Genomic DNA, 14,368 nt, shown 5'->3' with positions numbered 1-14,368 from the left:
CCAGAACACATGCTGATGCCTTTACTGACTGCAGTGGTGTGCACAGCCTTGTACACACATGCAAGCCACAGTGGATGTCCAACACAAATACATGAGACAGTCATTCCCTTTGTATTAGCACTTTAGAATACATAACTGCACTGTCAGTATATTATTGGTATAACAGGTAAAAAATAGAAGTTGACGTTAAATTGTTATCCATTTTTCAAACTTTGCAGTGTTATGTGCCTTGTTTTGATGCATAATATTGGAATTTTGCTGAGAGTCATTTTAAATGAATGCTGATACTGATATATGCACATATTTTTTCCACCTAATTGCAAAGACATGAAGTAGAGTTTACATGTTCTCCCCGTGCAGCGTGGGTTCTCTCCTGGTTCTCCAGCTTCCTCCCACAAGTCCAAAAACATGTTGAGGTTAATTGGTGATTCTAAATTGTCCGTAGGTGTGAATGTGAGTGTGCTTGGTTGTCTGTCTAAATGTAGCCCTGTGATAGACTGGTGACCTGTCCAGGGTGTCCCCTGCCTTTGCCCTAAGTCAGCTGGGATAGACTCCAGCCCCCGCAACCCTAGTGAGGATTAAGCGGTGTATAGATAATGGATGGATGGATGGATGGATGTTTAAAAAGATAAAAACAGTGGTTGAATGTTGCTCATTACACATACAGACTTGTGAGTCTGCTGCTCATACATGCTGTATGTTGTTCATACATGGAGATTACTTTGATGTATTTCTGCCTACATTAAATTACTATTAAAAAATATTGGGCTGTAGTGTGAGTGTGTGCGCGTGACTGTATATAACATTTGTATGCTTCAAACATCTCCAGGGATAGTGGAGGTTGTGAGTCTCTGACACTTGTTTTAAGAGTTGGGGGCTGAAAAGTTTGGAAACTACTGAACTAGCATATAAATAAGACTTGTGTAACTTTCTTCTGCGTTCCACAAAGTCTTTGTCTCATTCTGTCTCTTTCTTGCCTTGTCTCTCATCCCGCCTCCACTTTCAGTTCAAGGCTCATGCGTCCAGATACTACCCTCTCCTGTGTGAGATCATGCAGTTCGACCTGATCCCTGAGCTCCGGGCTGTTCTAAGAAAGTTCTACCTGCGTATCGGCCTCGTGTTTCACATCGCACAGCTGCCTGAGCCCGATCCAGACCCTCAGCAGGCACACGTTGAGCCAGAGACGGACACGGAGGTCGGAGAGGAGGCCGGGGAGGAGGCCCAGTGATGCTGCACCGCAAACAGCCCGGAACACAAAGCTGTACTGAGGCCTCCACCGCAGATCTGTGTGACTGTGCTGTGGCTCTGTGCTGCCTCAGGGCCCTCCATGTGTTTTAAGCCGAACACTTGACTTAAATGGCTGATTACCAATCGGCCATCTGTTACCACACACCCGCACCCTTAACCCTGTCACCACACACACACACACACACACACACACACACACAGACATGCCTGTACCCACAAACAGCCCAGACAGAGTACTTGATATCACGATGAAAACAGTAATGTCTTGTACCAGGTGTAGCGATGCCTCCACTGGATAAAACTACTGAATAAACAACTGACAGTTACCCATATCTCTGATCTGCTCAGAAGGAATATATTTCAAAAAATGTGTGCTTCTTACTGTATATTTAAAAAGTAAAGCGTGAATGGTTTCAGCAACATGCAAAAAGACATATTCAGCAACTATGAAATGTGGCATTTGTCACACATTGATAGTAATGATCTTTCTGTCTGCACCGCAGATGGCTAACATTAGTACTGATAGCCTCTTGGATGAAACTAGTTGTACAGATCTGCCGCTATGTAATATAATCTTATAACACTAGATTTCATTTATTTTTGTTTATTATTTTTCCTTCTCTGGATTTGCTGCACTTGATCTCTGTTTTTGAATGCACTGGAGATTTTACTTTTGTGATAATTTATTTGACTGTACCATCTCCTGCAGATTGTCCAACACAGTACGATTTGTAATTAAACAAGACCGCAAGTGAAGGGTTAAATTATTCCATTTTATATGTTCTTAGGTTTTTAACGGAGATAGATGATAACTGGGCTTCTGGAACTGGAAGACAAGAGGGCGAACTGATGCTAGCTGCTTTTGAATCACTAGTTGGTTTTCTGTTTTCACGTGAGTTTAGTTTTCACTCTTGTGTACAAAATCAAAAGTTAATAATATATTTAATGTTTTGGGTTTTTGTTTTTTTTCTTTGATTTGGGGGAAAGTTATATGTATAGAGAAAATGACAAATGTTAGCTGTGCTTTAAGTATGAATGGGATGCATTCCTGCTCATGGATGTAGAAAACAAAATGTATATGATACAGCAATGTAAAGTTTTCTATGTTGCAAAAGATTATGTACAACTTTCTGTACAATACATCATCTGGCATTCTAATCAGGTTCTAGGTCAATAAAGTTTTTGAACTTGGTTGATTTGAAATGCTGAATCACTGACTTACAGTAACTGATAGCTTTTTCATTTTTACAATAATGAGCAGCCGGACGACATTGTGATACTTTTATTATTTAAAGAATAACTCCCTATAACTCAGGTAACTACATTGGCATGTACATACGTTTATGGTACATTCACAGTTAAACACTTTACAAAAATTTAGTCTGTAAATTCTGTATTTTGTAAAAATCGACAGAAGCAAGTGTTGTTTGATTTTTCTCGAATCTAACAATATATTTTCTGAAAGACTCTTGTCTCTGTCAATAAGCCCCTGCAACAACAAAGAAAAAAACAAAGTATTCACACACAGCAAGCATGTTTGTTTTAAGCAGAACCACCACCTGTTTCTTTTGGGAACGGGGGATTCAGAATCTCCCATCCTTGGAGAGTAGCTACGTTACGCGGTGCGTCAGCCAGGGTGGAGCATCCATCCTGCTGCTCGGTCTCTCTCTGCAGCCTGAGTGTTTTACAGCATCTGACGTTCCGGGTCGCAGCCAAGGATCTGTGGCAACTGTCTCCACGGAGACACGCCCCCCCAAGGCAGAGCGCAGGGACAAGACGTCCACTTCATCAGGAGACAGCCTCTCTGGATAGTACAGGTGCTTATTCATCACACATTTCTTGAGGCAGTCACATATTTAAGGATGCTTAAAAAAATTTTGCTCACATACTTTTGTTTAGGCCTCATCGTTTTTACAGGCAGGATTAAGATTTGCGATTCTTTTCTAACAATGCTTCATATCTGCCTCATATTTTTGTAAAGGTTTAGTAAGAGACTCAAGCACAGGGGGCCAACACACTAGTTTTTTTCTTTGTTTTTAATGTAAATACCTTTGATAGTGAATTCTTTCCTCTCACCTGTTCTTCTGTTGTTATGATCTCCAGCGCAAGTGTGTTCTCTGAGGATGTGGTTGTGGTTTTGGTCCCTGACTTTAGATCTGAGGTTCAGACTCGTGGCTGACTGCAGAGATTGGTTGTCTGACTGATTGTCACGATCCCTCTGATCCATGGAGTCACCTACCTCCTGTAAAAAAAAAAGAAAGAAAATACAAGGAGATGTCACACTTTAGTGACATACATCATTTTGAACCGAAGAATCAATTTACTGATCAGCACCATACATCACAGTAACGTCTCCCTCGTGGGGCTGTCCTCTCTCGGTGCTGGTGAACCTGGTCAAATGCATCCCCGCTATAAACATCTGAAAAAGCCCAAAAAAAGCATTCATCATTCCACAATGTAAATGTCGTTACAGACGAGCAGAGGTTAGGGGCCAAAAATTTCATTCGGCTAATGCATATGTAAAATGAAAATGGTGAAAAAGTCCATTCAGCAAAACCTTTTAGGGAAATGAGGCAGAACGATGTATGAGGGAGAGTATTTAAAAGCCTCCTTCTCTGCATCAGGCTTGTTAACAATTTTTTGTCTTAACGCCTGGCGCTCTGCTATCATCACCCTGCAGCTGGCATGGGCACCTTGCACCCAGCACTAGCAGCAGCTGCAACACAGGGACATGAGCTGGCATGTGCCACGGTTAGGCTGGCACACAGACAAAGAGCTAAATTGGCCTGGCACACAGACTGCTGCAGTATGGCACTGCGAGGGTGTATGTAGCAAGCCTCCCAATCCATGTCACCTTTATGGAAAACGTCTGCTGCCTTGGAAAAAGAAAACTCCCAAAGTGCATTGTGTCCACACTGATGTAAACACAGAACGCAACAAGACAAGAGGAGCAGGGACAGTCTTTACAAACAGGCTGTGTTCATCCAGGCTTACCCATAAAAGCAGACTGAGATGGCAAAAGGGAGTCTCTGTGGATGAAGGATCCAGGTTTCCTCCCCTGACAGTAGACACAAATAAAATGTCAACAATTAGGAAGAATAAACCGTGCTAGGCTGACTCATCTAATCTGTCAGGATGAAAGTGTATAATGTGTTGAATGGCTGTTGACCACTTACAGGATAGTAATGGTCTTGCTGATGGTCCAAAAAGTCTAAAAAAGAAAAAAGGAAGACAGAACACAGGTGTTACAGAGCACAATAGATTCTGAAAATACTGGTGCGATTCTGCTCACATACCGTGCTCTTTCTGTCTATTCATAATCCTGATTTTGCGCTCTTGTTCACGTAGAAGTGCCTGCTGTTGGATGTCCAGACTTTGTGCGTCAGTGGGAGGGTCAGGGTACACGGCTCGGACCTCTTTGCGAGATGCTGTATCTGACAGATTAAAGCAAGGTATGTCCAGTGTCCCCTATCTGAACTACAATAACAGTCAAGCAGCTTTTTTTCCTGCCTGAACACCAAAACAAGCAGATGTAAAACCGTCACTCTGATGAACAATTAAATGAGTCTCTAAGAGGATCGACTCATTTTAAAATCCTAACCACTGCATATACTGTATATCACATACCTGTTAGTATCTCATAAAAGCAGTATGTACAAAGTATTTATTCCTGTCATCAGAATCTCCACATTCTTCATTTTAAACATGCTCTTCTATACATATCCAAAGCTGCACATACCAGTTAAACACTCATTTTCCTTTCTTTGACCTGTTGCTTTGAGAAAGAAAAGAGAAAAAAAATCTAAGTCAAATTCCTTTCGTGTGTGTTTACATACTTGGCCAGGAAAGCTGATTCTGGCTTCTTTTTTTTTTCCAGCCGAGGAAGTAATAACAGCTGCATTAGCACAATAGTAAATAGCAAAGACAGGTTGACCAGACAAAGATAAACATTAAAGTAGAGCAATTTACATTTATGATGGATAATGCCTAATTGTGCTCCCTCCTCACTTTCTCAGCAGTCTCCCTCTCTAAATGAGCAGTTTGGCAGCGATTCAGCATCTTAACAGCCCGGCTTCATCCTTCCAACTATGTCCCATCAGGGTTTGACTGTGGAGAATGGATCTGATGCAGCTTTCAGATGCAGGTTTTGCATAAATCCCTTATTTACATGTGGAAGTTTGGTAAACGATTTGGTCGATTTGCCACAAACTACAATTTCTGCCTATTTATTTATTTCTTTATTTTACGTTCTGCAGGTCTGAGCGTCTTTCAGACCCCTGCATTTACTCAGTCTGGGAACCCGTCCAAAGCCATTTCTTTGGTTGCTTGCATTACATTCACTGTTTACGCTGCCAAACTGCCTGTCACTGATGGACGCCTCCCATGACCTCATGAGATTAAAGTTTCAGTGTGGCGAGTGGGAGACAGAGGACTGATAAGGTTCTGGAAAGGTTAAACCATCTAGCAGCGTCCAGCTAGTTTAAGATCCCTCGTCCTTGCTTCTAGAACATGACCAAGGCAACCATACAAGTATCCTCAATGACTTCCTCAGAATGGCTTAGAGTACACAAGCTAAAGATAATAGTCAATTCACCAATATTTAAAACACATTTAAAGCATAGATACTGCACAGAAAACTGAGTAAGGGCGTGTTTCTTGCAGTAAATGGTGAACTGACTGGTGAGCAGAAACACTTCTTTCAAAAACGAAAGCTGTTTCCAATCCGTCACAGTGTCTTTCATTACCTCTGTATTTAAGCTGGTTGAACTCCCTGATGTTTTGCATATTAACACGTTCAGCAGCAGCAGCCTCTCTGGGTCGTCTTCTGCACACGAGCAAAGGAAGAAATCCCCACTTTAAACAGAACAACTGCCTCCAACAACACACAGATGTCTCAGTGAAAATGTGCCAGTAGTTCACTGTGCCAAACGCTTTCCAGTTGTGCACAATAACTATAACACTCAGCTCTTCTTGTTACACTGTCTGTTTCAAAGGGAATGAATTTAGTATTGCTCTAAAAGAATAAGGACACAACACCTGGTCTGTGTTTGTTAAATACTTATCAGTGCTTTTATGATGCCTAAAGCACTGGGCTTTCTGTGTAAGCTGCTTGTAACCAAAGAAAAGCTGTGAAATTGGCACCAATCCAAAGGCATTGCTCAGATGATTTGCAATAAGCTAATTTGAATACAAGCAGAGACTTACAAGTAGCTTGTAATACATTCTTATAATTGTAGGGGGTGGCGTGGTTTCTCTGCTCCTTAGCTATGCGTGGTTTGTAGGATGGGCAGAGGAGATAAATAAGTAGTGCCCTCCAGCAAAACATTGATTCCCTGTTTGACCCTAAACTGCAGCTGAGCAAAGCGAAGACCAACGAAGAGAAAAATTTTCCCTTTGGCGATCTTATTGGTACATTACTGCAAAAACGAGTCCTTGAAACGAATCAGAATGAAGATTAGAAGGTAACCAGTTCGACCCAGGTCACTTTGATTAGTTCAGAGCACAAAAAGCCTACAATAGTAATAGCAAATCAAAATTGCAATTTAACAAGATGGAATTATTCTGTCTTCGCTTTAACACATCTGGAGGTGAATTAGGTGAAATTGGACATCTAATAGCTTTTTCCAAATTACCAAATCGAAGTCAGGGAAAAAAAAAATGAAATCCCTTTTATTCTGTGCACCTCCACACTGTAATATCTGACCCTGATACCTGCTGGGGGGAGTGTACTGGGTCTCTGGCGGACCAATCTGGCCCTCCAATTGTCTCTGCTCATTTCTCAGATGCCTCCGGAGGAGTGACAGCTGTCTGATCACTTCCTGTTGCTCATCTGAAGCAAGAAGAGGGAGTGGAGGGAGACAGAGACAAGGATCAGATATGTAAGTGGCAATTTATAGCTGACATACAGCCGAGCTTCTATTCTTTTATATACAGAAGTCAAGACAGTCTTACCGTCTAGCTGGGGTATTCTCGCAGGGGCTGGTCGGGGGTGTGGCGCTGACACAGAGCGCTCCTGTGAAAATTGTGAGCATTTTACAGAAATATGGTAAATTCATCTCAGAATTACAGGAACAACCTTGGTATTAAAATATCTGCTTCCATTTTTAGTGACGTACAGTCCTGGGTGAGAGTTGGCTCACAACAGAGGAAGGCCTCGATGCCACACGATTTGTTTGCTTCTTCCACAAGGTTGGGATGGGAGGAGACAGCTCTCTCTGAAAAATAATGAGCAGAGTCACATTCTTTGACAAAGACGCTCAATAAACAACAAGCTAGCGTACCCGTTTTTTTTTTTCAGGCTTACTGTACCTCATAATTCAACTGTGAAATATTCTCCTCTCCTGTCTTGGCACTCTGCAGCACCTTGTCAGTCTCTTTGTCTTGCCTCACCCTCTTTTCCTCCTCCTGGCGATGTGTATGAGGTTTATGGCTCCCGCTTTGGTTTTCCAGCCTGTGCTGCAGAGACCAAACAAAACAGTTTTTCAGTGGACAGTCTGGTGCGAGGAGACCCCCTCCAAAATGTAAGGAAGGAGGAACAATAAAGTGAGATCATCAAAGAGGTGAACTCCTCACCTCAATCTTCTTTTGTTTCTTTTGCTCGGCCTCATATTCCTGCTGTATGTTAGCCCTCTGCTTCGCCAGCCTCTGCTCCTCTTTCTCCTCCTCAATCCTCATGCATTCTCTCTCCTCTGCCTGCTTTCTCTTTTTATCCTCTATCTGTTTGAAATGCAAATTCACAGTTACAACTATTTAGGAACACTGGGATGGTTGTAAGCAATAAAAACTTGGACAGGACAGACATACTACAGTGTTTGATCGACACCATTCAGGCAGTTCGCTGCATAGACTGAGGGCTGTGAATCCAGACCTGCTGTACCTGTTGTTTCAGGGCTTCTTGGTATTTGTCCTGCATGTAAAACTGCTGTGGAGGTGTGTGATCAGTGGAACCTTTAAGGATGAACAGGGATATAAAAAGGCAAAAAGCAGTGATTTAAAAAAGAAGAGAAATGTGTACAGGTAATACATCTGATGCAAGAGCCAAGTTGGTCACAACTTTGGCACAATGTGTGAGACAGAAAACCACCTGATGGTTGATGGGAAAAGGGAGTCCTGGCTTCAGTGGGATTCCTGTTTGACTTCTCATTGCTCCTGTGCATTTGATTCAGGTCACCTGAGAAGAAGGAAGTATTTATAACTATCTGAAATGTGATGTGTTGACATTTATTGTGATGCATCTTAATAGTATCTCAGGTTTATCAGGTTACATTAAAACAAAAAAAAAGCAAAAACCAACTCACTAACAAGGTTGCCTTTTTGGTCTTTAATCGGAGCGCCTCCACCACTTCTGCCCCAGGGATCGTATGCCATCATCTCAGCCTCTATCCTCGCATCATATCGCATCTGCTCTTCTTTCTCTCTTCTTTTACGCTCCTCGTTTTCTTTAATCTGGACACAAGGAAGGAAGGATGTTATAAAAGTTGAAGCACTTTCTGAGACAGCTTAGGCCATGCTATGTTAAAGGAATAAGATTTTGCTCATTGCACCTGCTGTCTGAGTGCTTCTTGGTAGCTCAGTACCCTCTCCCTCTTCTGCTTGGACTTGTCTTCATGAAGCTCTTCGAAAGCCGAGGGAGGTGCTGTATACCGACGAGTTGCTCTAAAAGCAGACAGAGTGGCAAATAACAAGGAGGGATATGCAGGGGAGGCAGTGACAGACATACAGCTTGCTGTGAGGGCCCCCTTCTGGAAGAGAAAACAGACTGAATACAGAAGGTGGCACTCACTGCAAATTTATTTCCAAGGCAAAGGACAGGAGTAGCATGCATTCTGAAACTGTACTATATTTGTCATCTGAACGAATAAACTTTTATTGCAAAAATAAAGGTGCTGGAATGGGCACTGACTTAATGATGCCACTGGATCTGGGAGGATGTGGCTTTTGAAAAGGAATCTCGAAATTCTCAACCTCTCTGGGCAGGCCATCTGGTGAATAAAATACAGAAAAAAATGAATAATTAATACACACCTTTTAACAAATTCATCAACTATTTGCTGCCACTGTTTGCCAGGTTTTCTGTCCAACTGTAAACATTTTGTGAGCTCAGACTGGATCAGAAATTTGGCAGTCGAATAAAAAGGGAAAGGAAATAAATGTAACCAAACAGACCAGCTGGACGACGTGAGAATTGTATCCAATAAACTGTATATTCCCAGAGTAATTAAATCATTTCTGCTGTAAAATGAGATTTATGAATAGATGTGCTAAGTCCTTGTGATAATTGATATGCTGATTAAAAAATGGTTTCATAATAAAAGGTAACAGTCCTCTACAGATAGGGTTTGTTTAAGGCAATGTGATATTTCCATCTAAGATTAAACTTTATATGTATGTATACTGCAAGCTAGATAATAATCATGAAAACACTTGACTGCAACACAATGATTATGCAACTTTGACAGTTTGTAAGTGAAGTGAAATCAGTAGTTGTCTGGTATGCACAGTTGTGAACAAAAGTTTATGTACACTTGTAAAGACCACGTATATCATGGCAGTCTTGGGTTTCCAATGACTCTTAATTTTCTATGATGGAACAAATTAAACACACAAAGTCACAAAAAGCAATCAAGCATTTTTGTTTTTTTCATAGATTTAATACAGGTTGTCTGGAAATATGACAAAACCTCCTGGGTCAAAAATTTACATACAGCAAGTTTAATGATCAATTTTGGTGATGTACAAAGTTGTGTGCATCAAATTTTCTTAATGGCATGGCCTCTTAACTTCTTCTGAGTGACTATGATTGTCTACCACTGCTGATTCCTCTAAGCCAATTCAAATAGGGCCCATTTGATAAACTCATTAGACTTAACCACAAACAGTACAGTGGGAAAGTCTGATGAGCTCAGAAAAGATCAGAAAAATCTAAACATTGACTTGCATAAGTCAGGAAAGTTATTTGGAGACATTCCAAAGCAGCTGCTGATGCCAAATCAGTCACTGCCACAATCAGAAAGAAAACATTAACTATCCCCTGCTGCTGAGAGACAGCTAGTCAGGATGGTCAAGAGTCCACCAAGAATCACCATAAGTAGGTCTGCAATAAATTAGAAGCTACTGGAACACAGATGTCAGTATCCAGAGTCAGGCGTGTTTTGCATCACCATGAATGAAGAGGCTGCTGTGCTAAAACGGGACCCTTCCTCTAGAAGCAGAACCTTAAGGCTCGACAGAATTTTGCTGCTGATGACATGGTCAGAGAAAAGTCCTTCTGGAAGATAGTTCTGTGGCCAGATTAAGGTTTTAGACTTGCCTTCCCAGAGTCCTGACTTAAACCCCATCAACAACCTGTGAACTGTGATGAAGAAACACGTGTGTCAGAAAGCCAACAAAATTAGTTAAACTGCACTAATTCTGTCAAGTGGAGTGCTCAAAGATACAGCCAGAAATTTTCCAGAAGCTCATGAATGGCTACCAAAAGTGTGTAGTTGAGGTGAAAATGGCCATTTGACCAAATATTAGCTTTGTTGTATGTATATTTTTGACCCAGCAGATTTTGTCATATTTTCAGAAGACCTATAATAAATCTATGAAAGAACCACAATGCATGATTGCTTTTTGTAACAAAGACACGTGTTTTAATGATTTGATTATAGAAAATTAAGAGTTATAGGAGCCACTGGAAGCTCAAGACTGCCATGATATATGTGGTCTTTTCAAGTGTATGTATGTAGAGATAAAGATCATAAATACCAAAAACTATAGCATGCTTTTAAAAAAAGTTAGCAGTAATGCAAAGTAAACATGGGGGGGAAAAGGCAAAGAACATTTCTTTAAAATTAACATTTCTATACAGAGGTGGTTGTAATACTATACTCTGATTGTAAGGGAGATAAGGATCTAATGGATTCCTGGTTCCATAGTAGTAATAAGCTGCATCATATGGAGTCTTGTAAGTATTAGGTACAATGGGAGGTAGAGGAGGAGCAACTTCAGAAACCCTGAAAAACATAATTGCCAAAACTACAGTGAGTTTACAGCAGACTTAGTGATGTCATTCATGTATAGGAACACAAAGCAACTGTAAACTACCTTGGGATGGTCACCTCTCCAAGCATGTTTGTGAAGTTCCTGTGGTAGTCCTCACTAAAATAATCCAAGGAGGGGATGCCTTGTGTTACTCCCATCTCAGACCGAGGCACCGTCACCTCTGACTTTCCTCTGGGAACCGCCTGTTCTGTGTTGTCAGTGGGTTTATAGTCTTTAGGCCTGGGATTTGTATCCTTCCCTTCAGCCTCCAGGTCTATTCCAGGTTTGTGAGGAACATCCCGTCTCAAGTTGTCATGCTGCCGATTTACAGCCCCAAACTGCTTTATTCGGTCAGGCTGGAAGAGGTGATGCAAAAAAAAGATCCATCAAAAGAAATCAGACAACACATAAGGAAAAAGATATATCAAGCTGTTGCTCAAGGTCGTGTTGTGCAGCCAGAGAAAAGTACAATAATCACCATGTAGGATGCTGATAATGTTGCAAAATGTTATCCAATAACTGAGAGCTACAACAACAAATGCAGGACTGTGACAAACGTGAGGAAGGATGAGGCGTTCAGAGAATCACATCTTGTAATGTTTAGCAGAACTGCACAAATTTTTAGTTCAATATTTTACTGCAACCTCTTTCTCAGGGTCTGTGGCTCCAGTGGCAGCAACTGTCAGCTCAAGTGTTCTCTCCCTGAGAAAAAAAAAAAAAACTGTGTTGCAAATCATCCCATATTTATTTTTTATTTTTTTTGCTTGTTGACTGACAGGGATGTCACAGCTGAAACAACTCCAATGAAAATGATGGTTCAGAGAACAAATACTTACTTTATCTTGTTTCTCTGCTTTTCAGCAATCTGTCTCAGCAGCTCCTGCCCATATTGTTCTTTCTTCATCTGAGCAACCATCTGATCCTCTGTTGCCCCTGCACCAGAACAAAGAGCCATAAACATACAAGTGCTGCCACCTGCTATTCTGACACAGGATTTTAACTGACAAATTAGATCCACAGTTCCACAAGTACGTAAATATGTGCAATAAGAATAGCTTTTACCAATCATGAGTCCCGTAGCAAAGTCACGCTTCTCCTTGCCGATACCAGGTGTAGACCTTGCAGCTGTCCTCATGTTGTCTGGCATTTGCAGCCTACTGAAGATACACAAACAGAATGAAACACTCCACAAGAACCATCCAATTACTGACAGCATAAAAGGGTAACAGCACTGCAATCAGTTCCCCTCTGAGCCACACCCAGCTACGATTTTACGTCACACACTTCCTCACAATTTGCCTGCAGAGCTTCGTGATCTATAACTCAGAGGCTGGGAGTAAAGGCTCACCCTCCAATCAATCCAGCCTTTCTGATAGACCTGGGGTGAGTAATTGTTTGCCTGGAGCTGGGCCAAGGCTCACGCTCCATCACCACCCAACATTTAAGCAGCTTGCTGACAGTAACTCATTTTAATGGCATAAACCAGAAACAGTGAAATGCAGCAACAGCATGTAGGAGAAATGCCGAAGAGCAATAACTGATTATGGAAGCAATTATCAGTACCTATATTGTGTTACATTCACCCATTGTTGGCTCATTCAACTGTAGTGCTTTATTGATTCTGAAAATTTATGAGACTTTCCAGGAGGATGTTAATGGATGTCTCACTCTGGCAAGATCAGTCAACCAGGAAATCATTCCCCAAAAGCATCTGAAGGCTAAGATTATCTTAGGCCCATTGCTAAATGTATGGGCTAAGATCATTTAGCTGCCAGATGCTTTTGGGAAATGGGGCCCATATTGTGCACAGAAATAATTCTTACTTACTCTGACTTCCAAATCCTATCATTACTGTTCTGATCACGAACAACAGGGGCCTCCTTTATGTCCTCGCAAGCTCTGCCATAGAAACAGACAGGTACCAGCAGAAAGACTATAATACAAAACCTGAACTTGTCCCTAAGATAATAGATAAAAATATCAGTTGTTTAAAATCACTCTTCAAAAAAAAAAAAAAAGAGCTACACCTGTTCACTCTGTGCTCTCGGGTTCTTCTCTCCTCTTTGTACTCTTGAGTGCGTCTGTCTTGCCTCCTCCTGCCTCTAAAATCAGACTCCCGCTCTTCATCTGTGTTAAGCTCCTCCTCAGAGCTATAGGGCTCTTTTTGTCTGTAGAGTTGCCAGCGCCTTCGCCGCTGATAACCTGGACCCCAAGTCTCTGTGCTTTTTCCATTATCCACCACCTCAGTCAGAGTGGCTGCGTCTCTCCGGGATGCAGGGTGCTCATTTCGAGGAGGGGGTATTTTTGCATTGGTATTGAGGAAAGACAGGGGAGAGTCTTGAAGAGAAACGTTCACAGCATCTGAAACTTGAACCTGTCCAGACTTGCAGTGAAAATATGGGGCAAAAATTAAAAATGAAAATATTTTAGTGGGTGGCATACAAGTGTTTCATCATTTATATTTCATTCATTTAGTGAGCTGTATCTACTTGATAAAAGCATTTGTAATAATAAACAATTTGTAACTTGATTCATCTTTAAGACTTTGCTGTAAAACTATCACAAATCACATACCACTGCACCAAATGCACTGTAGTATTGCGTACTTATCCTAAGCTACATACTTCTGCAGTGACAGGAGCTGTTGTCCTCTTTAACTTTCTGATTTGAGCTTGTTCTTGGAGGAATAGGCTGTATTCTTTATTTCTCTCTTCTCTTAGTTTTTGCTGTGAGAGAAAACAAATTCAGAGACTTCTGTCTAAAGCGAGCAGACATCTTACACAGCTAAATCACTAGTTACATGTATTCATTGACTTCATTAAATGTTGGCTGTCAGCCCCTCCCCACATCACATCAATTAGTTTTCTGTTGCTTTCTATTTAATGAATAAACAGTCTCTTTATAAAAGCTTCAACACTCACATAAAAATATATGTCTGGATATAATTAAAGAAAATAGGCAAAGCAGTTTTTTTCTGCCACATACTTACAACAGCAAAAAATTTGAGATTCACTTTTTGCTAAAGAAACCAGACATTAATCCACCAACTGTGAGGGTCATAGACTGGGTTCACTGTGTTTTGGGGATTTTGTCT

The 14,368-nt window shown here is 41.2% G+C and overlaps 2 protein-coding genes across 3 annotated transcripts in view; one reads left to right on the top strand and one right to left on the bottom strand.

Moving 5' to 3' along the window:
• LOC103373053 (ADP-ribosylation factor guanine nucleotide-exchange factor 1 (brefeldin A-inhibited)) overlaps positions 1 to 2,439 on the top strand; it is a 56,353-nt gene extending 53,914 nt beyond the window's left edge. For both annotated transcript variants that reach the window (XM_008302853.1, XM_008302852.1), the window contains one exon: positions 1,007 to 2,439. In XM_008302853.1, coding sequence (XP_008301075.1) covers positions 1,007 to 1,228 — 222 coding nt within the window. In that variant the 3' untranslated portion in view covers positions 1,229 to 2,439. The remainder of the gene's footprint in view (positions 1 to 1,006) is intronic.
• LOC103373055 (centrosome and spindle pole-associated protein 1) lies at positions 2,210 to 14,000 on the bottom strand (the record flags this gene model as incomplete). The annotated part of the gene is made up of 25 exons (XM_008302855.1): positions 2,210 to 3,052; positions 3,325 to 3,490; positions 3,639 to 3,667; positions 4,243 to 4,306; positions 4,425 to 4,459; positions 4,545 to 4,682; positions 5,994 to 6,073; positions 6,961 to 7,078; positions 7,201 to 7,261; positions 7,365 to 7,463; positions 7,558 to 7,704; positions 7,822 to 7,965; positions 8,126 to 8,196; positions 8,333 to 8,419; positions 8,547 to 8,694; positions 8,793 to 8,904; positions 9,152 to 9,230; positions 11,122 to 11,246; positions 11,338 to 11,630; positions 11,919 to 11,976; positions 12,111 to 12,207; positions 12,337 to 12,428; positions 13,102 to 13,173; positions 13,302 to 13,657; positions 13,899 to 14,000. Coding segments are annotated over 25 exons (2,967 nt in total), but the record flags the coding sequence as incomplete, so codon positions are not given.
• Positions 14,001 to 14,368: the final 368 nt, after the last annotated feature.

This window comes from Stegastes partitus, unplaced genomic scaffold (assembly GCF_000690725.1).
Source record: "Stegastes partitus isolate 25-593 unplaced genomic scaffold, Stegastes_partitus-1.0.2 Scaffold1897, whole genome shotgun sequence".
Classification (NCBI taxonomy): Eukaryota; Metazoa; Chordata; class Actinopteri; family Pomacentridae; genus Stegastes; species Stegastes partitus.
Note: the sequence above shows the minus strand (reverse complement) of the source record. Positions and strands in the feature narration are given on the sequence as shown.